At 36.1% G+C, this 25,060-nt stretch overlaps 1 protein-coding gene and 1 long non-coding RNA gene across 7 annotated transcripts in view; both read right to left on the reverse strand.

Moving 5' to 3' along the window:
• Positions 1 to 7,050: 7,050 nt before the first annotated feature.
• On the reverse strand, positions 7,051 to 12,194 carry LOC112322047 (uncharacterized). Its single transcript, XR_008426540.1, has 3 exons — positions 11,597 to 12,194; positions 8,529 to 8,608; positions 7,051 to 7,915 (listed from the first exon to the last, which is right to left on the reverse strand). It is a non-coding gene; the product is annotated as an uncharacterized lncRNA (long non-coding RNA).
• A 5,737-nt stretch (positions 12,195 to 17,931) lies between these two features.
• RIMKLB (ribosomal modification protein rimK like family member B) overlaps positions 17,932 to 25,060 on the reverse strand; it is a 112,969-nt gene continuing 105,840 nt past the window's right edge. For all 6 annotated transcript variants that reach the window (XM_045186912.2, XM_045186915.2, XM_045186914.3 and 3 more), the window contains 3 exons: positions 23,745 to 23,831; positions 22,091 to 22,294; positions 17,932 to 19,017 (listed from right to left, as the gene is read on the reverse strand). In XM_045186912.2, coding sequence (XP_045042847.1) covers positions 18,554 to 19,017; positions 22,091 to 22,294; positions 23,745 to 23,831 — 755 coding nt within the window. In that variant the 3' untranslated portion in view covers positions 17,932 to 18,553. The remainder of the gene's footprint in view (positions 19,018 to 22,090; positions 22,295 to 23,744; positions 23,832 to 25,060) is intronic.

Below are 25,060 nucleotides of genomic sequence, written 5' to 3' on the forward strand. Positions count from 1 at the left end.
TATTAAGAGATGACATATCTTTCTGGCACTTACTAGTTATGGGTAATGAGGTGATATTTCTTTGTAGTTTTGATTTGCATTTCCTTAATGATTAGTTATAGTGAGCATTTCCCCATGTGCTTATTGGCCATTTGTACATCTTTTTTGGAGAAGCATCTATCCAAGTTTTTTCCCCTTTTAATTGGGTTGTTTTTGTATTGTTGAATTTTAGCAGTTCTTGATATATTCTGAATATTAATACCTTATCAGATAGTTAACTTGGAAATACTCTTCCACTCTGAGGGTTGTCTTTTTACTGTTAATATTATGCAAATTTGTTTTTAATTGTCCACTTTTTTTTTAATACTAGTGGAAGACAAAGAATATCAGTTATAATTAGTTCTTTAATGATCCTTCAGTGCAGAGGGGAGAAATTCTAGGAGAGCCATTTAATTAATATCAGTTATGTTCCAAATGCTAACAAGACTCTTAAATTAAAACCTGTCTTGATCATCTTTTGCAGATTAAAAAAAAGTTCACAGACAGGTGAACTTGTCCACAATCTCAGAACTAGTATGTTCCAAAATTAAAATTTAGACTGCTCTTTGTTCACTATATACACATATGATTCTTATAAAATGATTAGGATAGGGTTATTAGAGACTACTTGGCAAATAATAGACTTGAATGGTCTTACCAGCTGACTTCATTGCAAGCTCCCTGAACTTGGGAATTCTGTATAGTTCTGCTCTGGGAATACTGTATTTATATCATTTATATTACCAAAAGTCAGGTCTGGCCCTGGCCGATGTGGCTCAGTGGATTAAGTGCTGGCCTGTGAACCAAAGGGCCGCTGGTTTGATTCCCAGTCAAGGCACATGCCTGGGTTGCGGGCTAGGTTCCCAGGAGAGAGAGTGCGAGAGGCTACCAGACACTGATGTTTCTCTCCCTCTCTTAAAAAAAAAAAAGTCAGGTCTGTCAAACCCAGACTAGTCCCCATACATATTAGGCTTTTTGGCAAAAACACCTTACCTCAAGCAGTCTAGAATTATGCTAATGTGTCTGCTTATACATAAATCGAATTTATAAAATGTTTATCACCTGTGCCAACAATGCATATTAAATGTTTCTGACTGGCTAATGTTGGCTTGTGTTTTCACTCAAATGGATTTTCCTATAGACTTAGAGATGGAGTGGACTATATATACTGAAATAAAATTGAAGACCATGAAAATTGTTTTGGAAATATTGAACTGGTTGGCAGCCTTTCCTTTCTTTCTGTTTTCATTATGATCCCACACCCTACTTATACCAACTATGGGTTTTTAATATATTCCCTGAGTGTGTGCTTAAATATCCAATTGATTTTATTGAATTGGTACAAATGACTTTACTATACTTCTTGGCACTTTATAGTCCCTAGATGTTAATTAGACTTGGCAATTCTTTAATTTCACCATATCCCTATTATAGTCCAGCTTATCCTCCATTAGATATAGTGCCAGTCAAGTCATCCCAAGACTTCTGGTTTTTGAAAGGAAGCCATTATTATTATTTTTTTTAATCAACTCTTATCTGTTATTCTCATCCTTTGATAATGAATCACATAACCATATTTTGGGATTCACTTTAGATATAACTATAGAAAACTTCTCTAGTTTTCCAAGGTACTATTTTTTTAACCATTAGTATACAGATTTCTCCCCCAAAGGCTTACCTCTCCAGTAATGATCAATTTTTGTTAAATAATTTTCAACTTGTTATCCTAAGAAAATCTGTCAAAGAATATTTATATTATTGTCCTCAGTTTCATTTCTTGCATTAGAATTCTTTGGTTGCCTTAACAGAAACAAATTTCAACAGAGGGAAAGCTTATTGGAAGAATACTGCAGTATTTCATATAACTAAGCCAAGATAATAAATTACGGTAGAAGCAAATAATAGAATTTTATGTAGCAGTTTAAAAACTGAAGTAGGAGTATACCTACTTGTATGGCAAGCTATTGACTATGTATTGTGAAGTTATGAAACACTGTTTATATCATGATCCCATTGAGTTAAGGAAAAAAAGACATGCTTGTAATAAATGAATTTAGAAATTCTGAAAGGATATACAAGAAAATGTTGACAGTGATTCCTCCTAGGGATTAAGTGCAGGAGGAGGGGTAGGGATGCCAGGGGATTTTACTTGCCAGTTTATTTTCTCCTTCAGAACTATTTGTTCACCTCAAGTAGTACTGTGGCAGCTGTAGAGGTGTGCCAATCAGACCTCTCCTAAAACTACCTGTGAAAAATGTGGTTGTCTGGCCAACGTCCAGCTGCCATTCTTTTGGATCCACTCCAGTATTCACACCAAGGCCACCTTCCTGGTTTACTTTTAGCCAATGACTGCACACAGCGGGGTACTAGGTCTCAGATACATAATATATAGTCATTGCCTTGGTAATTTTATTTCCTACTTCAATCAGGAGAGAGGAAATAGTTCTCATACACATAAGATGGACAATATTCATTTTTTCTTTAGGGATATGTTAACCCTTGCACTTTTGACAATACGATCTAAATTACAGGAAATCTGAACATCCCACAGAACATCCTATAAATGCACCACCTTCATGTGCTGCGTAACAATCGTTCAATCAATGACGGACTGCACATGAAAAATTCCTATCACCTAGTGACATTCAGCCGTCTTAACATTGTAGAATATAAAGTCTACGGCTAATGTTGCCAGTAACAGGCCACATCAAGTGATTGACCTGGAACAAAATTAAAAGTGATTTAAGGACCACAAAGGTGGAAAATTAGTGATGATTACTGCTTGCCAGTCAGGCAAGTCCTCCTCCATCATGACTATGATCTTGAAAAATAAGAACAAAATGATGGAAGCTGTTAAAGGATCTGCTTCAGATCCTTGAAGGCATCCAGACTAACAAGAACCTGACAAGGTCCTATGTCAGACAGAAAAACTTATGATCACCTGGGTTGGAGACCAAGCACAAGAGCATCCTCCTCAGCACCATGACAGTCAAAGCCAAAGCCAAAAGGTTTACTTGCAATGTTGACAGAGAAGGTTGGACCCAACTGCAACATTGAATTTAGTGCTAGCTCTGGGTAGTTTAAACAATTCAGAATCATTATTCATTACATAATGTGAAAGTGAGTGCTGAGGTGAAGGCAGCTGAAGACTTTTTGGAAACTCTAAACTCATTGTGTAAGAAAATTACTTGCCAGAGCAAATATTCAATATGGATGAAACCTCCTTATTGTGGAAACAGAAGCCCAAAAGAACTTTTATCCACAGGGAGGCTAAGTCAATGTCAGATCTCAAGGCATTTAAGGCCAAGGTAACGGCGGCAATGTTATAGATTAAAAATTTAAACCCTCTGTGAGCTGTGACAGTGAGAATCCCAGGGCCTTCAAGCATATTCACAAGCACTGCCAGTGTGCTACCGCAGTAAAGACCTAGATGTGGGCCCAGCTCCTCCTGCAAGATGTCCTCTTGAATTGCTATGCCAGTGAAATGGGGGAAGTACTATCTGGAGAATAATGTATCTTTCAAGATTTTGCTTATTATTGATAATGCTCCCAGAATCTTTTTATTTATTGGTGATCTTCATCCCAACATCAAAGTTGTATTTCTTCCTCCAACCACCACCTCTTTGATCCAACACATGGATCAAGAAGAGCAGCTTTTTAAGGCCAACTACAAGGGGCACCTTATCCCAAACTATGGCTGCAACTGAGGAAGACACTGAGAAGAATCTGATGCAATTCTGGAAGGATTATTATCTATGACTGCATCAAGTACCTTGCTGGGGCTTGAGGTGATGTGAGCAAGCAGTATATAAATGGCATCTGGAAGAAGACACCCAAGAGGTTTACCCATGACTTCAAAGGGATTGGTCAAGGATGAGGAGTTTTGCAAAAATCAACAAGGCTGTGGCAGAGATGGCAAACTTTATAAGGATGACATTGAGGACATTCTAGAGGTGTTTCTTGAAAAACTGTGTAATGAGTTGTTGGAACTGGAGCAGGAATGCATACCTGAAGAAGAGGTAAGAAAAGGAAACTGCAGAACCACCCCCCACCTCAAACATTCACAGCAAAGGGTTAGCAGCTCTCACAGACCTCAACAAGCTCCGTACAAAGTTTGAAAACATGGACCCCAACACCAGAAGGTTTCCATTACCAGATGCAAATGTTCACGGTGCACTATCTGTTTACAAGCAAATCTATGGTGCAAAAAGAAACAAATCAAGCAAACCACCACAGACACACTTCTGAAAAGAGTGACACCTCCTCAGACAGGTCCTTCAGGAAGTATTCAGATGAAGGCATTGTTCTCACATGCACGTTATTGCCCCTGAAGATCTGGCAAAACAAGATGTGGAAGTGGAAGACAGGGATATTGATGATCCTGACCCCGTGTAGACGTAGGCTAATGTTTGTGTCTCCGTTTCTAGCAAAAAAGTTTAAAAAGTAAAAAAATAAAAATTAAAAATAGAAAAACTTTTACAGAATGGGATATGAAGAAAATATTTTTGTATAGCTGTACAATGTTTTTTTAAGCTATTACAGTTTCAAAGTTGAAAAAATTAAGTTGCTAAAGTAATAGTAAGCTGGTTAATATATGAAATTTTTTCTTATAAATTTAGTGTAGCTTAAGTGTAGTGTTTACAAAGCCCACAGCAGTGTAATGTCCTAGACTTTCAAATTCACCCACCACTCACTCGCTAACTATTCCAAAGCAACTTTCAGTCCTGCAGGCTCTATTCATGGTAAGTGTCCCATATAAGTGTAAACGTTTTTATCTTTTATACTGTATTTTTACTGTACCTTTTCTATGTTTAGATATGTTTTTGAAACACAAATACTTACTATTGTGTTAAAACTGCCTACACAGTCAGTGCAGTAACATGTGGTACAGGTTTGTAGCCAAAGAACTACAGGCTACACCATGACTTGTGGGAAGCAAGGGAAGTGACTGAAAGCGGGGTGAGAGCCGAGCAAGCGGCATAGTTCCCCCTCTAACCTCTTCCCCACATACAATGCCACAAAGCAGGGAAGTGAGCTGCCCCACCTTGGCAAATACCTAAGCCTCTGCCCCTTACAACATAACAGGTGCTCCAAGACAAAGAAATATGGTCTAAATGAAAGAACAAATCAAAACTCCAGAAAAAGAACTAAGTGGCAAGGAGATAGCCAACCTACTGGATGCAGAGTTCAAAACACTGGTAATCAGGATGCTCACAGAAATGACTGAGTACAGACACAAAATAAAGGAAGAAGTGAAAGCTATACAAAATGAAATAAAGAAAAATATACAGGGAACAACAGTGAAGGGGAGAAAACCAGGACTTAAATCAATGATTTGGAACAAAAGGAAGAAATAGACATTGAACTGGAACAGAATGAAGAAACAAGAATTCAAAAAAAAATGAGGAGAGGCTTAGGAACCTCTGGGACAACTTTAAACTTCTAACAATCTGAATCAGAGGGGTGCCAGAAGGAGAAGAGGAAGGGCAAGAAATTGAAAACTTACCTGAAAAAATAATGAAGGAAAACTTCCCCAGTTGGGCAAAGGAACTAGACATGCAAATCCAGGAAGCTCAGAGAGTCCCAAACAAGTTGGATCCAAGGAGAAACACACCAAGACACATAATAATAAAGTTACCCAAGATTAAACCTAAGGAGAGAATCTTAAAAGCAGCAAGAGAAAAGAAGACAGTTGCCTACAAAGGAGTTCCCATAAGACTATCAGCTAATTTGTCAAAAGAAACCTTATAGGCAAGAAGGGGCTGAAAAGAAGTATTCAAAGTCATGAAAAGCAAGGACCTACATCCAAGATTACTCCATCCAGCAAAGCTATCATTTAGAATAGAAGGGAAGATAAAGTGCTTCCCAGATAAGGTAAAGTTAAAGTAGTTCATCATCACCCAGCCCTTATTATATTAAACGTTAAAGGGACTTACCTAAGGAAAAGATCAAAACTATGAATAAAACTACAACAAACTCACAACTATCCACAACTGAACCTAAAAACACAAAAACAAACTAATCAACTAGAACAGGAACAGAATCACAGAAATGGAGATCACATGGAGAGTTACAGGCAGGGAGGGGGCAGGAGGAGAATGTGGGGAAAAGGTACAAGAATGAGATGCCTAATTGGTAGGCACAAAGTAGACATGGTGAGGTAACCAATAGTACAGGAAATGGAGACACCAAAGAACTTATATGTAGGACCATGGACATGAACTAAGGGAGGGAAATGCTGGAGAAAGGAAGCTGCAGGGCAGAAAGGGATAAAGGGGAGGAAAAAAATGTGACAACTGTAATAACATAATCAATAAATTACACTTTTAAAAAAAGAGTACTTCTTACTGGATTGCCTTTATTGGACTGCATCTTCACTGCAGGACATCTCAGGGCCAAGACGTACTGCTTTTCCTGTGCAATAAACTTTCTTCAATTTTAAGGTTACCATGAATCTTGCTAATTATCCTATTCTGTTCTTTGCCAATATTGTTCCACTTTAAGCTAATGTACAGGACCCAACTGTATGCATTTGCATAATTTTAAAACCCTGTTTTATTTTATTTTTCTCCCTCTGTTTTGGCTTCATTCCAATCTTCTCCATTTGTTTTAATACATCTCTGTTAAATTACCTCAAATCATTTTCCAGAAAACAAGTCATACTATCCTAAATTATTCCTTATAGTTCATAATATGCACATTCCTTACTTAATTTTTCTAGTTTAGGAGCCAGAAAAAGTATTTTTGTAATGAGCTGACAGGGAAAATAATCTGGAGAAAAATGAGATAAATGTTTTTTTCTTATATAAAACTTCTTAGCCAATGAAGTGTGGAGATAAAGAATCAGTCTAGATTAGGAGAAATGCCTCCAAAACATGCAATGTTCCAACCACAGGCTCTCATAAAGGAGCTTAAATTGGAAAACTGAAAGGAAATAAAGTAAGACTTATAGACTCCAATTCTGAAATTAAAAGATTCAATAGCTCTTAAATAGGATATCAATAACCAAAATTAACAGGATTAAAGGGCAGTTAGTATTTATTAAATACTCAATTATGTGCTAAGCACTGTACATATATTATAGCATAGCTATTCTTACACATCAATCTAGGAAAGTAGGTACAATTATTTCCATTTGTTACAAATGTCTTGAAGAGGGTGACTTTATCCAAAGGCCATATAACCAGTACATGATGGAATTAGAATTTTATCAATATTTGATTATAAAGCCCATTCTTTACTCCAAGTACTAGGGCTGCCTCTGTATACACAAATGTATGAATCTGATCCCCTAACATTTCAAATATACTAGGTTAGACATGGTCTCTAGTTACAAGATTAAATATAGTGTGTAGTGCTGTGACAAGTGTGTGCCAGAGCCTTATCAAAACGAAACAGATAAAAGCCTGCACTTCTTCAGAGATTTAAAAAAAAAAAAGAGCAACAATTATTCAGCATGAACAGATAAAGTGTGATGAAAGAGGCAAGATAAAATCCATGTACTACATATCTATGTGCCAAAAAAAGGGGTAACCATTTTAGAATATACACATCAGTCTATCAAAAACCAATGGAGTTTCATCTTGCAAAAAGTTAAGGATAAAAAAATGATACATGTGGAGTTAGACTTCAAGTGTAGACATATGGACTGAAGTAAATTCATATGAGACAAAGTGAGTAGAAATAGCTGCCAGACAACCAAATCATACTCCACGCTATTTCATTTCCAGTTCTGGTGTTTTTATTTTAGAAAACACAATGAATCAACAGGTTAGAGTTATTGCTTCTTTGTTCTGTGTATTTATATCCTCTGTTTGAAAAAACAGTAAAATCTATCTTCGTCCATTCTGTGGATGAAATAATAAGCAAAAAGGACCACCGCTTACTTCAAAAGAACCTAAGGAGGAAAAACATATACAGCTCACTTAAATCCAATTTAAACAGTCTTTATAGTTAGGATGAGAAAAAAAAAGATAAAAGATTAACTAATGTGACAATATTATAAACTGTCTAGATTACACACACATACACAAAATCACAGGCAGCTTTTTATTACTACACTTTACCTTGGTGATCTCAGATGGAAAAGGCATACTAAGGTATACTCTGATTCTGAGCTGGAAGACATTTAATGCCTTATCCTTAAAAACCAAAAGCTGAAATCTATAGTTAGTTTATAAGAGCAACTTTACTTCCCAAATTTACTTGACCCTTCTTCAGGAGAAACTATTCTAACTCCCTGGAATCTGTCCTCTTTAGTGGGTGAAAAGTGGGTTCACTTTTGAGGTACATTACATTGTCCACCTCATTAAGATGTTGCCACAATAGCCAACACTTTTTTCTTAGTGATTAATTTAAAATTGAACTATAGGGACAATTTTTATTGTATAAAAAGCAACCCAATTTTAGACAGAATTTTATTAAATAAAAATACAGTCAGCCCTGGCCAGGTTGCCAAGTTGGTTGGAGCATCATCCCATGAGGATTCAATTCCCTGTCAGGGCACATACCTAGGTTGTGGTTCAATCACCATCGGGCACGTATAGGAGGCAACCAATAGATGTTTCTCTCCCTCTCTTTTTCTCTCATTCTAAAATCAATAAACATATCCTCAGGTAAGGATTAAAAAAATACAATCATATAAAAACTGTGTTTTATTTTAGTCAGGAAAACTGTACCAAGAGGAAAAAACTGAGGCAAGAACATTTATTGTACATCACACAAAGTAAAATATAAAACATTATTATAGAACCAAAATGCTGAAACAAACAAAATGATAACAAATGCTCTAGGCTACATTTTCAATAAATAATACAGCAAACAATAAATTTTGGTTTAAATTAAGATTCATATCGATTATATTTAGATCGAAAGCACTGACATCTCTATAGATACCAGCCAAAATTCATGATTTAGACAAAACTGTTTTAAAAAATTCAGAAATTCTAACTGTATTAACTGAGGCTGTGTATTCTTATGTTTTAGCTAATATGTCACTTAGCATGAGGATAAAAATTTTTTTGAATTAGAAAGTGACTTTTTACATGATTTAAAAAAAATAAGACTCAAAATTCACCATATATTTAGACAATGGTATGTTATTCTAGCTTCATGTTACTATTCATCCTATCATTCCCAGTATACAGAATCAACCCACTTAACTATCCAATTCCCCCATTGTTAGCCTAAAAATCTGCAAGAAAATAGAAATGTCAGAACATTATAAAGTTTTATCTTGTAGAATGATTCATTTCCCAGAATAGGAAAATAGAAGATAGACAAGAGGAGAGAAAGAATTAATGGTGTTCAACCTAGGAATCCATTTCTCTTCTCCCTTTGACCAGAAACTGCAAAGAACACCTAAAGGCTTCTCTGTATCTTGTTTTAACAAGGGACACGTTTTAGTATCAAACCCTGTAAGGGGCGTTCTCATGAACTCCACGTGTGTCATGTGCCATCAAGCCACTTCTGACTCTTGGCGATCCTACGAATCAGTGATGTCCACAATGTCCTGCCCTCAATAGCCCTGCTCACTCCCTTCAGACTCACACCTATAGCTTTTTTAGTGCAGTTAAGCCATCTCATATTTGGTCTTCCTCTTTTCCTACTGCCTTCTGTTTTTCCCAGCATTATTTTCTTTCCTTAAAAAAAAGAGATTCCATTTATTTTTAGAGAGAGGAGAAGGGAGAGAGGAAGAGAGAAGGAGGGAAACACCAATGTGAGAAAGAAATATCGATCAGTTGCCTCTTGTATGCACCCTAAACAGGGACCTAACCTGCAACCCTGGCATGTGCCCATTGAGAACTGAATCAGCGACCTTTCACTTTGCAGGACAATGCTCAAACAACTGAACCACACTGGGCAGGGTGTTATTTTTTCTTTTCCAAAGAACCCTGCATCCTCAGGATGTGCCTCAAGTAGGTTAGCTTCAGTTTTGTCATTTTTGCCTCCAATGATGTTTCAAGCTTAATTTGCTCTAGGACCTGCCTGGGCATCTATCTCTCTGGCAGTCCAGGATATCTGTTGAGCTCTACTTCAGCATCTTATTTTGAATGAATCCATTTTTTTTTCTACCAGCCTTCACTGTCCAGCTCACAACTGTACATGGTAACTGGGGATATGAGAGCATACACAATCTCAACCTTGGTCTCCAATAACACATTTTTGCTCTTGGTGATCTTTCCTAATTCTTCCACTGCCACTCTTCCAAGTTTCAACCTTCTCTTGATTTCTTGGCTTCAAATTAATGACTAAACTAAGGTAAGCAAAACCTTTAACAATTCCTTTTTTTATTTTTTAAATTTTACTTATTTAAGAGATTTATTTATTTTTAGAGGGAGGGAAAGGAGGGAGAAACAGATGGAGAGAGACACTGATGTAAGAGAGAAACATCAATTGGTTGCCTTTTGCACACTCTCTGACTGGGTCTGAACTAGCAACCCAGGCATGTGCCCTGACTGGGAATCAAACCAGCAACCTTTCTCTTTGCAGGACACTGCCTAACCAACGGAACTACACCAGTCAAGGCTTAATTTTATTTATTGATTTCAGAGACAGAGACAGGGAGGGAGAGAGACATTTATTGTTCCACTTATTTATGCATTCATTGGTTGATTCTTGTTATATACCCTGTCTGGGAATCGAACCTGCAACCTTGGCATATCAGGACGCTCTAACCAACTGAGCTACCTGGCCAGGGCTTTTAACAATTTCTAAAATGGCTACCCAAAGCTTTCCTTAATATCACTTATTTGAAGCATCCTCACCCTCCATTATATAACCACAAGCAAAAATAGTGACAACTTTCTTTGTGACATTATAGCTCTAATTGCAGAGCACTTGTTCAGTGACTATAGAAGATTTTGAAGGATGCTTAGTATAGAATGCAAAGAGAACTGCACTGGCAGTTATGAGACTTGTGTCCTACTCCTGGTCTGTAATCTCTGTAAGTTACTAACTTCTCTGAATTCAGTTTCCTTAACAGCAAATTTAGCACTGTAATATATAAACTCTGAGCTTTCTGGCTTAGAAATTCTAGACTTTCATGACTTTTGTAGACCAGTAGCTCAATCTGTTACTACAGGTATAAATAAGACTTAGGGTTCCTTTTTTCATTTAAATAGTAATTTCTTGCTCTGGCCAGTGATCTTGCTCTTGCTCAGTTGCTTGGAGTGGTGTCCCATAAACGGAAAGGTCATGGGTTTGACTCCCAGTTAAGGCATGTGCCTAGGTTGTGGGTTCGGTCGTCGGTCAGGGTGCATACAAGAGGCAACTGATCAATGTTTCTCTCACATCAGTGTTTCTCTCCCTCTCTTTCTCTCTTCCTTCCTCCCTCCTCCAAAAAAAAAAATCTATTATACTCAATAAAGCTGAAAAAAAGGTTCACATATTCATATGTATGTATCAACTTACTGGAAACAAATCAATAATTTGGCATATAGCTAATTTTTTTTTCAAAGTTCAGAAGTTAGAAGAAATTTATCCTAAGGCAAAGACCTATTAGCATTTATGATTATACATCACAGTGACTTATACAACACTGGTACTGAAAACACATTCTTAATTGAAAATAACTTACCATTTAAAGTCAAATCTAGAAATCACCATCCTTTTTCCACTTTTTGCCACCTTTACTTCACTTGGTATGACATGCTCTACCTCTTTTATGCAGATTTGGTCAGCAGCCATCACTCTGAAGAACTCCTTCTTCTGCTGCCACCTACCAGTTTATTTCTCTGCTGCAGCAGAAGGTATACAGAAAAAGTTCTTGCTTACTATTCAGATTAAACAGAATAATTCTTTCATTTAACATTTTATTTTTCACATAAACTTCCTCACTGTTTCCCCAAGGCCTCCCTGCCCAAATCCAAGACAACGAAAATCCCCATCAATGAAAATCAATGTATGAACAATGTTCATGCTAAGCTGGGAAAATAAAAAAGAAGGTGCAAAGATTTCGACACTCAACAGTTGCTATCTCAAGAGCCGTTTCTTTTCCATCATACTTTCCTTCTTCACTTATCCCTATAATCTTATGAATAAATGCATAACTTAAATTTTAACTAGGTAGTCTACAATTCCTGCAAATTTTAAGTTCAGAGACTAACAAAAGAATTGTGGAAGATGCAGCAATAAAGGAGTTTTTAAAAGTAATTCTAGAAACTAAGGGTGTTAGGTGCTTTACCTGCTTGAGTTTTCAATGTTCTGGACTGCTTATTGCCCAATGGCTCTGAATATATTAAAACACGAACACATACGCCACCTACATTTAAAATAGGGTAGCATTTGTATGCCCATATAAGCATTGGGTATACTTTTTGCAAAATAGTAATAAATTCATTAAATCCTTTTAAAAGCACTGACCACAAATGCACATTTCCTCAAACTGTATACATACATAAAAGAATTAGGGCAAAAAAGCGTAACAGAATGACAAATGTAACAGCAGTTGTAGAACTAGAAATTAACACCGCATTAAGGTTTTGTTTGTTAAAATCCTGAAATTCATTTCTGTTCCCATGCTCTTTGTCATTGGAGGTCTAGTTTTCAAATTTATTCTGTATTGGTTACTAAAGAACAGTATCCAATACTGAATAGTAATAATAGTAAGGGCTTGCTTTTGTTCCACCCTCCCACTACCTCTACTCCAAAATAAAAATATGTACAGTTTTGCCAACTTAAAAAATAAAACAAACACTGACATAAGCACCAAAGGTCAGTCAACAGTGGCACTGCAGTGACATTGCTTCTACTTTCTTATTCCTTCCCCCATCTCAAACCCCACCCTTTGACCTCTGTATATGGGATGAGCCTGAGCAGGAGAGTTGGTGATGTCAGGACTGCGCCGTTCCCACGGATGATCCTAGAGGCCTGCTGTGCTTCTGGGAACTGGGGCACAGGGATGTCTGTCTGACTGAAACCTAAAACAACAACAATTCACCCCACCCCTCATGTTCCCAAACCCCACAAGCAGCCAGGTATATATGCTGTATAAGGCCCACCGACTAAGTGATTACGATAAAATCTACAATCAAGACCATTCTTATCAAGTCAGTGATCTTCATGGGGGCAGCAGAATGGAGGGTGCTAAATTCTCTGGGTCCCATGCACAGTCTACACATCCTAAAGCTGGCCATTCTTATCAACAAGGGAGTAAGATTCTCCTGTACAAGCCTTTTTCAGTATACATCCTAAATTCCTATAGGAATGGAGGTGGGATTCCTTTGTTATTAAATTCCTGTTCAACAGATAAATGTTTGTCTTAAAATGCTTAGGGAAATTTCTGTCCCTATCTTACAGGAGTGAAATAAAGCACAAAACAGGTTAATGGCTTATTTTATGCTTTCGGCTATAGAAATATTGTAAGCCAGGATTTCCTACTCACTAACTAGTGATTTATTGGACTTACAGTCTCTTTGGATAGGACATCTAAAGCCTAAGGATAAAATTATGGAGAAGTATATCCTGAAAGGGTCCTGACCACCATCACTAAAATTCTACCTATTAGAAAGAGGATTATCTTCCAAAATGATAACTCATATCAGAGCTACAACTTTAGGAAGGACAGGAAAAAGGAGGAAAGGGTAATTGGACTGGAGTACACAGAGGAGGGGACAGTATATTAACAAACAGGAAGGCTATTAAAATGGACAAGTTGTATTCCTATTCCTGCCACTAACTTTATGGCCTTGTTAATCTGTTTAACAATCTTGTGCTGCAGAAATGCCTTCTAATCTGTTCAAACCTCTAATTTTTTCATGTCTGAACCATTATTTTATGATAATCTCAAACTATTTACATCTATCTCTGTTAGCACTCGTGTCTCAAAGGTTAAAATAATTAGTTCTGAAATCATGCTGGTCTTAAAAGAACCAAAATGCTTTCTTCTATCTGTCTCATCATTCCCTTCCACTTTTATGATGTCACAGAACGAGGTGCACTCAAGTCAATTGAATGCTATTGTGAGTTACCATATATATATGTATATATAACCTAGAACCTAATTTTACCTTTTTAAAACTCTAGTTTTCCATACCTGTCAACTCCTAATTGATGTCTTTATACTGTGAGCTCACTGTGTACTCGGAACACCAACCCCTGAAAAAGCTTAAGCCAGAGTAGCACAATGGAAGAAACAAACAAACCCAAAACAAAAACAAAACCAAAAAGTCACACTCTGAAATACTTAATTATAGACATATATGCAAGGAATGGAGTTATCTACATGGTTTAAGCACATACCCGATGAAAGTCCTGAGTTCATCCCAACCAATTCAAACTTTATCCCCAAATGTTCTTTAATCAAATTATTTGCTAGATATAGTTATTTTTTTTAAATGAGAGCTATTACAAACCCATGGTTACCTTTAAAGTATGTAAAGAAATTTTTTAAAAAGGAAAATAAAGTTAGCCTTGTGATGGAAAGAAAGGATAAAGAGTCAAATTACCTGCAAACAGGCTGGGGCTGTGCCTGAATCCAAACCGCTGCATTTACCACTCATTATACAGCTGCATTATTGGGGGAAGGGGAGTTTAGAAGGGCACTGACCCCAAAAGTTCTCAATACTTCTCACTCATCATCAGGAAGGGGGAAGAAGGAAAGTTTTTTCTCTGGGTATTTGTTTGTTTGTTTGTTTTTGTTTTTTTGGCTCCTGAAAAGGCTGGCAAAGAACAGTAACAGTAAAAGCAGTTAGAATACATCTTTAAAAACAATTTTAAAAATGCAAAACATTAAGGAATTTGAAACACCAAACTTTTCGTTAATATAGAAAGAAATTTTCACTAGAGTTAGGCAGCCACCCCAAAACATCATGGCAAACTGGCATTGGTATAAAATGAAACAAAATACCACACAAAAATTCAAAACAAAACTTAAAACTTCAAATTAAACCTGTAAGACTAGAAGATTCCAACAGCAGATTTCTGTCCACTACTGAAACATTCCAAATCCAAGCTTCAAAGGCGCCTAAATGTATCTTAAATAAAACTTTGTTTTTTTAAGAAAAAAAAGCAATAAACCTGATTATAAATCCTGCAATATTACATTTAAAATATCCTAGTACAACAAACACAAATTTTAAATGAAATTAAACAAACAAACAAACAAATAAAAACAGTAGCAGCAGAGGTTACCTGTCTGAGCACCTACATTTTCTTAGGAGGGGATCGTGTCTCACCAGCCATATAGCCCATTAACCTTCTCAAAAAGAGTGAGCCAGTAGAAAATAACACAAGATTTGATTTCACAAGGTCTCTAGGCTCCCCAGGCCCCAAACTGGGGATTCACTGAACGAAGAGAATTTGTTTTTCCATTTTCTTCTTGAGAAAAAGAGGAGATGATTTTGCAAGTCAATTATCTTTCAATGCCTTCAATAACTTCTCAGAAGTCTGATAAAGTGCTTGATGAAAGCAAGTCTCTTGATGGATTTTTATAATGTTCCACAATATTTCTTATTGATAACATATACAGAAAGATTTTAAAGTTCAGTGGAGTAAAAGCCAGCAGAAATGACCAATCAATTATAGGCACCAAAAAAAAAAAAGAAACTATTAAAAAATTTAAATGGAACAGTTCATATTTATGTGTGTGTGTGTGCATGTGTATATAAATACAGTCCAGTTTTCATCATGGGTGACATAAAAACAGTATCAGAAAGAATTATTTTTAAAATACAATTCAGAATTACAATTTTAACAATACACAATAATTTTACAATAATTCAGATTTTGGCATGATAATGATTATATATTTAACACATTTTTACCTCTCGTAATAGCAATAAAGATTAAACAAAAGTTATTAAACAATATGAAAATAGATTTAACTTTCACTTAAATATCTGGCCTGCTTTATTTGGGTTCTTCCAGAACAATCTGTTCATATTATTTACCTTAATTTTTGAAGGAATTCAAGCAGATATTCATGTTTTTAAAGTCTAAGATGACCATATCTTCCCTTCTCATTCTAACACTTGAGTGTGTGATCCAGAAATAGGCTGGTAACACTATGTTTTAATATAATGTGAACGCACATATGACGCATAGTGAATAAAACTAAAGGTGAAATAATCTGATATTTCTTATAATATAACTGGTTAATTTGGTAAAAATTTTTAAATGCTACCTACATTCTTCCTGGTGCCTATCCCACCCAACACAAACCTTGCGTTCTTCATCAAATAGAGAAGTTTCTATTTGTGTTTCCAAATTCATTTATCTATATACATGTGACATGTAACTATTCAAAGTATATGTAACATAATTTAGGTGGCAACCAGATTTCTCTACAGAAACATACGAATGATGATTTAGCTAAGCAGTTCTTTCTCCCTCATTTATTTCTCTATCCCAAATACTATATACATACTCCAAAGTATGGTCATTCAGTGAGAGAAGTACCAAGTCTTTCTTTCTATTAATGAGTCAGAGGTACTTATGTATGTAAATCCCACAATAACCCTGTGCAAGTCAAATTCTTTTAAATGAGATTAAAATATCCTAAAATAAATCAGAAACTCCTCTCATGTATCTTTTTCTCAGATGAAATGAAACACTGCACAGAAGTACTATTCTATTTGTCAACAATCAACCTTTCACTCAATTTAATATTATTTAATTCTATGGGGAAAAAACACATTTTATTACATTCCTTTAAAACAGGGGAAAACTGTACAAGTAAGCATGATCAAACCTCTGTTAGAGTTGGTTAATACTGAGCTTTTATTATTGCCTCGAAGTCTCTCTAGCAGCGTCCAAGAAATTAAGTTTAAGGTCCATCTGAAGGAAAAAAAGCACTGGAGAGGCTAGAAAGGACTTGGGTAAAAGCTTCAGAGGATTGTAGGGAGATGGAACTTGCTGTTTAAAAAAAAAATTACGTTGAGCTCTGGAGCATCTCCATTTCTTAACACACCTTCTAAACCATCACTGGGATAGTTTTAACCATGCTGTAAAGGCTCATCTTATATGCAGTTTTTGGGCTTTTATAAATCCAGAAAGTAAAGGAATATAAACAGTGGAGAGTATTGAAGGCTTCAGAGTAGGGCTATAAGAGACTTAATATTGCTAAGTCCCCAAACAAAAATGCCCAGTCTAACCCACCCTAAAACCTACGTGTAATAGGAGAAAACACACAGCCAGAAGCATTGAAGAAAAGCATGTGGCCTTGAATAAATCATACAATGAACAGTCTAGAAACAGGAAAAAAACCAAACAACATACACACAAAAAAGGCCTAACAAGCATCTATTTTCCTTAAGTCTTCAGGTGAATACCTCTATCCCAGTGGAGAATAGTTTATGAAAGCAACTAATCTGTTTTTTTAAAGTAAAAAAATGTGTATCCCATCATGCTCCATTTTCTAGAATCTGTCCTTCTTGACCAGTTGGTGTAAACAAAAAGCAAAACACATACACATGCTTGCGTGCACACACACACACATACACATATATACTCCCTCTTAAAATGTGAAAAATGCAAATATGTAATGCTGGGATTAGAAATCACTACAGCTTATACTTAAGAACTCAAAGGCCATTGATATGCCCCTGAAAAATACTTTCCCTTGTCCTTATTCTCTAAATGCCCAACCACCAAAAGAAAAATGGGGAAGGAAAAAAAAGGCTTTAACTGTACATTTCAAGTCAGTTTCTTGTTAACAAAAAAGGGTAGCATTTTCTTCACTTTGGCCATTGTTAAAGATGCAGGCATAGATCAGGGAATGTTAGACTAGCATGTTTAAAAAAATGCAACATTAACAGAGCATATATTTTTCAAAAAAGACCAAAACACTAACAAATACAAGTCAATGCACATATTTTAAACTAGTGTAATTTTATCTACATTGGAGTAAATGTTATTCTGTGTACCAGACATTGCAATACTGTTCATTTCCCTTTTATCATGCAAACATGCCAATTTTGTCATTAAAAAAAAACCTTTATTGGGTCATATTCACAATTCCCTCCCACCCAAATTAAAGGGAAAACTAAAAACAGAAATAAATCCCAGTAAGAGACCCTCAAGACTTCATAAACTATGTATATAAAGCTGCTAGTTAATACGTTAAAGGCAGAATTTTCAGATTTGTATAAAAAATTCTGTAATTTAGATAGATGTTTTCCTCACCCCATTATATATTTTTGCCGCACAATGTAAAGTTATGCTACTCTGAAATTTTTACCAACCGGACAAAAACAAAAGCAAGGAACCATGAAAAATTTCTGTATGTTCTTTATGGCCTGAGAGCACACACATTTTTGAGTAAATAAAGGGTAACTATGAAAACCTGACATTTCTCTGTAGCTCACCTCTTGTGCCTAGCCTCTATGTATAATTTGTAAATGAAAGTCAATAACATCTTAACAGAAGTCTTGTCTATCTCCCTCTTCTTCTCTTCTAACTAATCATACTCATTTTTATCTCATCTTCCTGAGCATATTCCATGAACAGCATTGCAAGTTGGTTAAAAATAATAAAGAAAAAAAAAGAAAAAGAAAGTTTTACAAGGGTTTTGTTGGTTAATTATTTACCAGTGGAGTCACTCCACCAGGAGTTCAATTTCATTGGCTAGCAGCTGGTTCATGTTGAATAGGCCCCCTGGGAGCTTGGTGAGCAGTTCTCGCTCGGTGCTTTCAGGGTCGCTGTCAACAGAGCTGGAACTTGCGCTCATGTTGTCAACAGCAGTGCTGGCTGGGGGACCCAGCTCCGGCTCACTAGTCTCACTGGCCGTGGACACCACAGAGAGCAGGGACATACGCCGGGTGAGCCGGCCAGAGGGCAGAAGGGAGGCGGCATAGTCCGCTATGATACCAGCTACATCTAGATTACAAGCCTTATCAAAGGCGATGAAACCTACATTTGCATTGGCCTCGCAGACACAGAAGGAGCCGTCATCTTTCATCAACAGGTCAATGCCACACACATCCATCCCCAGGATATTAGACACCTGGATAGCTAGCTGCTTCCCTTGTTCACTCAATGAGCACATCATCCCCACACCACCTGGCAAAAAGGAAACAAAATAAGAAGTTACCAAAATGATACATTTCTAGAATAAAACTAAAGCTGGCCTCTAAAGGCTAACCCTTTCTTATAAATCAGTAGTGAAGACAAAGGTGCTATCCTAGTGTAAAACTGGGCTTTGGCAGGTGTGATTTCTACCACTGAACCACCCATGCTAAATTTGGGACTTGGAAGTCTAAGTTTCCTTCTTTAGGAAATCACCTTCCAAGCCAGTTTCTCAGAGAATTCATGACCTTGTACTTTTTCAATATGCTATTTATTCTGAAGAATACATTTAATTTTCACTGAAGCCTACCTTACTTGAAATAATAGACCAAGTAGAAGGAACTCTGCATAAATATAGTTATGACAAAAATAATAGAGATGCATAATATGGATAGAGGATAGAAGAGAATCTGGGAACAAGGGGACCTGAGTATGGCTCTCTTCCTCTATGGTCCCCACTCCCATTTATCTGCCATTCCTCAGGCAAAACGACTCTGGGGTGTAAGGGAGCTAGCTGACTGAATGTAGGTGAAGTCTTGAGATTTGCTGGTATCTGAGGGAATAGAATTAGAACTAGATTTTCTCATCTGGAGACTAGCTTCAGGAAGCTCTAAGATAAGGACTGGAAAGCAAAGAATTTTGAGGAGAGCTTGGCTTGAAGAGCTCTGTGTATCTAGAGGAAGAAAACTGACATCAGCATTATATGAATACAACTAATGTCTCTGACTCCAAAGAGACCAAAAAGTAACTGCATAGGTGAGCTGAGTCCTCCCTGCCACTGAAGCTGGAAGTGGGGTTGGAGGGGCATCCAGGAAACAGGAAGGTTTCTTTTAAGTAACTCAGTAGGAGTCTGGCACACTAGCCCATGAATCAAATGACTGCTTCTCAGCATCTGTAGGATTGATGCCATCCGGCATGTTCCAAATAACCAGAGCAGAGCCATGATGTGACAACACCACGAAGGTATCAAGTCATCTACAACTTGAAAGAAATAAGAGCACTTTAAGGAAGTTCAAGTTCAGCACAAAAAGACTTTCCAAAGCTAAAACAAAAGTGCAATTACCCAACTGAAAACTTTTAATAGAACTGAAGGAAAGGACAGTCACTTTTGGGAGTCATAACTTGGAAAATGAGCGTAAGAAATATTTTGAAACATATACAAAAAAAAAACTGAAGTAAAACCACAAAAGAAAGATAAATATGGAGGACTGACTTAAAGAAACTACTCCAGAGGGAGAGAAGCAAAATGAAAGAGGAGATGTAATAACTAAAAAAGAAATTTGCAGGAAACTAAAAAAACTGAGCTGACCAACAGAAACAGTTTACGAAAATCGAGGTTGGACTGATTGAGAAAAGACACATATCTAAAATTATCCTGAAAAATATCTGAGTTAAAAAAAATAAAAGGCAAGACTTACAAAGAATAAATCACCTACCAAAAAGTAAATAAAAGTACATTTGAACATTCAACTGCAACAATGTAACCTATAAGACAGAACTGAAGCTTGACTCTTAAAATGTAAAAGTATAGTCTTAGTCAACACATTATTCTCCATTCAGAAAGAAAGATATATGAGGATATCTATCCCTCACCCACCCCCATTCTGGGAAAATGATCAAGAAAAAAATACTAACAAAAGAGCAAATGACTAAGAAGAGGAACCTCAATATATGGGAAGATGAAGATGAGGAATAAACAATGATGAGTAATGATTCTTGCCATACAGGTATAATGAACTCTAAATGGAATTAAAAAGTCTACCTAGGAATAGATCATGTGAGTGCTACATAAGAATTCCTAAAACATAAGAGAAATTCTAATACAGATTAGGACTAAAACTACTAAATGATTTCAGCAAAACACTAGAATGTAAAGCCCATGAAAGCAGGAATTTTTGTCTGCTTTGTTCACTGCTATATAATGAAATACTGCTACAACAGTTAATACTGTATATGGGAGAATATTCATCATAAAAAGGCCTCTCTGGGGATGGAATAATGAGGGCACTCAATTCTGGAGAACAAGATAAAGGGCTCTTGCTCTATCAGATATCTAGGCATAACGCCAGAGGAATTAAGATTGATTGATATTCACAAAGGGAAAAAATGGTACAACAGACAAGAGGGCCCTTAAACACATCAATGCATATATGGAAATTCAATACATTAAAAATATAGTTTCACAATAAAATTAGAAATGTCATTTAAAAAAGATGGCATTACAAATCTGTAATAAATAGACTATTTAATAAAGAATGCTGGGACAACCAAATATTCATTTGGAAAATAGAAAAAGGGAACAGGGAGGGATCAAGGATAACTCTAAGGATATTGGTCTAAACTGGAAAGGTAGAATCGTCATTAAATGAGAAGGACAAAACTGTGGGTTGAGCACAATGGGAGGGGGAGTTAGATCCGCAGTTCATTTTTTGGACATGTTAAAACTAAAATGTCTATTGGACACTGACATGGAGATATTGAGTAGGCAGTTATTTACATGTGCCTGGAGTTCATGGAAAAAGCCCAAATTGGAGAGATAAATCTGAAAATAATAATATATAGGTGGTATTTAAAGCCATGAGCTAGGTAAAATTATTAAGAAAGTGAAATAAACAGAGAAGAAAAAACCCAGACTAAGCTCTGAGGCACTGCAACAATAAGGGATCTCAGAAAATACACATTTAGATAAACCAAAATCAGCAATCTTTTTTGGACCAATGGATATACTGAGTTACGATAAACCTACCTTAAATGAACTCCAATTATACACAAAATAATTATCCACAAAGAGGAAATCTTTACTAAGACATTTCATACCCATGTGAATTGAGCTTGGGAGAAAGTAAATTCATAATTCAGAGAAATCTAATTTCATTACTAAAAAAACCCCTCAAAAGTATATTAATTATATTGATGTCTATCATATTTACATGTGAAAGATGGTGAGTAAAAACGTGTAGTTACAAAAAAAAAAAAAAAAAAAAAACCCTGTAGTTACATACAAATACTCATTGGACAAGTTATAATATTACCTAATAGAGTAGAAAGACACCAGTATCCTCTTTACCTAGTGAGCAGTTGCTTTGCATCCTCCCATCTGTTGAACAACGTAACATGGTGCCAACCACACGGCCTCCCACAACAATGACACGCACATCCCGTCCATGAGACTCCTTAACATACTTCTGGAACAGGTATGGAGCTTCATGGCGAATAAGATGGCTTAGATCAGCCAAATGGTGCTTATCTCGAGCCAAGAAAACAGCTTTGCCTGTGATCGAAAGAATAAAAAAATATGTGTAAGTCATCAATCTGTGGGTAAATTGCTATCTCTTGCCTCCATCATCTTGTGTCCCAATCTGTTCTTTCAGACTCAATCACTTTTTAACCAAAGTAATATAGTTATGATAATAAGACCGCACGTAAAAAAGTTAAAGTCACCATCATTGAGTCTCTCAATCTCCAAACTCTTACAGTAACCTAGAATTAATTTCAGTTTATGTTGTGAGGTAGGGATCTAAAATTTGTACTCCTCCAGATTAGCCAGTAATGCCAGACTCACTTATTAGCAAACATTTCCCTCTAAGTTAAAACATATCATTAATTTGAACAATATATTAATATACTTCATTTGTATGGAGGGGTGGGCAAAAATAGGTTTACAGTTGTTCCTATAGAAAAAGACATTCAGGTTATAATTATTACAAGAGCTTTATTAACTCATGTTTCATGTACTTACAATTATAAACCTACTTTTGCCCACCCTGTATAGTAAAAACAGCAGTCTGACATCATATACCTAAGCTTTATTTCTGAATTCTCTTTTCCATTGCTCTATTTGTAAACCTTTATGCCAACAGAAGTGGCTGTTAATACAGTTATAAATCCTTTGACATTCTTCCCATCAAGAAGAGGGGGAATCTAGGTCCCATGCCTTTGAATGGAGGAGGGCTTGTGATTGCTTCAACCAACAGAATACAGAAGTGCTTCCAAGCGACTTCTGAGGCTAAGTCATGAAAGCTCATGCTGCTTCTTTGATCATTGGAGCACTCACGGTACGCGCCCCAAGACTTTTTGGCTGTCATACTGGTGAAGCCAAATATAAACAATGCAGTGGAAGAGTCCCAGTTGACCCCTGATACAGCTATCCATGTCAAGGCACTAAACCTTGTGAAATACTTGGATTTATGAAGCATTTAATGCCTTAAGAAATCTTTCCTTAATCTGAAGTCATTTAAAAACTTTCATACACTGTCTTCTAAAGCTGTATATTTTTGCTTTATACATTTAAGTTTTTTAACTATACAAATTGGGAGAGGGAATGATTGGAGTCAGTGATGTAAGGTCCTTGCATTGTTGAAAAAGTATTTATTAACTTGGGACTGAGTCTAAATTAAGTATGCATCTTAAAATTTCTAGTGTAATCACTAAATGGAAGAAATAGCTTCTAGTCAAACTGAACAACTCACAGTAACATTCTGTAAGTTTAAGGTACCACGCACCAACTTCCCTCTAATTTTTCTTTAGAAGCCCTGCTTCAAAACCTATAAATTTTAATTGACAAGACTAGTGTTTAATCAATAACCATGAGGAAACACAAAGCAGTAATTGCTTTGATCTGATTAAGAAAAAATCTATATTGTATAATTACCCATATTAATTCTCAAAAGTGAATTTCAAAATTATATTCCATAGCAACATAGTAACAACTCATTACACACCTCTATGACCGCGTGTGTTCTTCACTACCATTGGGAACTCCAGCACTTCTGCTTCATCAATCATTTTAGAAAAATTTTCATGACCACCTGGTTTGAGCAAAAAAGAAATTTAAAAACAGCAGCAACAAAAGGTGGTTTGTGACAGATTTTATCTATACTAATGTCGGCAACAAAAGGGCAGTAAGAGGTTAAGAACCTGATGGTCAAATTTTGTTTTTCTTGAAGAAAGTAATAATAAAAGTTGAAAAAACAGTTAAGTATCAGTTTAAAACAGGGGTGTCAAACTCATTTTCACTGGGGGCCACATCGGCCTTGCAGTTACCTTCACAGGACTGAAATAATTTTAGGACTGTATAAATTTAACTACTCCTTAACTGTTAAAGGAGTTGAACTTACATTCAGCCCTTTGAAGCAGCAAGGTTAGTGCGAAAAAATGGATTGTAGTTGTAAAAAAATATTAACACAATGATACAGAAAAACTAAACCAGGACAAAGTTCATAAACTGCAGTATCATAAATTTGTAGCTAAAAGAAATTAAGATGATCTTAATTTGAACCTTCAATATCAGAGCACAGGTAATATTTAATTTGGTTAACCCTTTCCTCCTTTCCATTTTCTTAAAACCAGAATTACAGAGCCATGATATAAGCATCAGGAAGACAGAATTCTCTAACTATTCATATTGACTCTTCTTGTGCAATTCCTAAAAACAGCAGCTGTCTCACATATCATACAAACTTGGAGATTTCCCTTCCTTCTTTAAAATATTAAAAAAAAAGAAGACAGGGATTACTTTTTACAGCCTGGTTAACCCTCCAAGCATTCTACTGAACATTAATTTGGAGAAATACCTTTATGAAAAACTGTACTGATTTATAGTACATCTTATCCTTTCCAAACTAGAAAACCTGAAAAGACAAAAAATCTATTATTAACACTGTTTATAGCAGTGCTACTCACAGTGTGGTCTAGTAACCTGTGCCCATTTCTGACTTTTGCTTCTGATAGGTGAACAGATAAATATAACAAGAGTAAGCACTAGGAGCTTTTACAACAATTTGGCATTGCTGTGATATTTTCATTGTACTTTATAAGAATATTAATACACAGCTGATTGGTCTTGAAAAAAAAGATCCTTTACATCACAGATAAAGCATATCTAGTATACTGTCATTTTCTTAATAAAAAATTTATGAAGAATTATCATGAAAATGGCAATACACATTAACACAAATTAAAAAGAGATATCATCAAGTTCTATTATCTTTTACCACAAGGGCTGGCAAACTAGGGCCTGTGGGACAGATTTGGCCCA

The sequence above is a fragment of the Desmodus rotundus genome, chromosome 3 (assembly GCF_022682495.2).
Source record: "Desmodus rotundus isolate HL8 chromosome 3, HLdesRot8A.1, whole genome shotgun sequence".
NCBI lineage: Eukaryota > Metazoa > Chordata > Mammalia > Chiroptera > Phyllostomidae > Desmodus > Desmodus rotundus.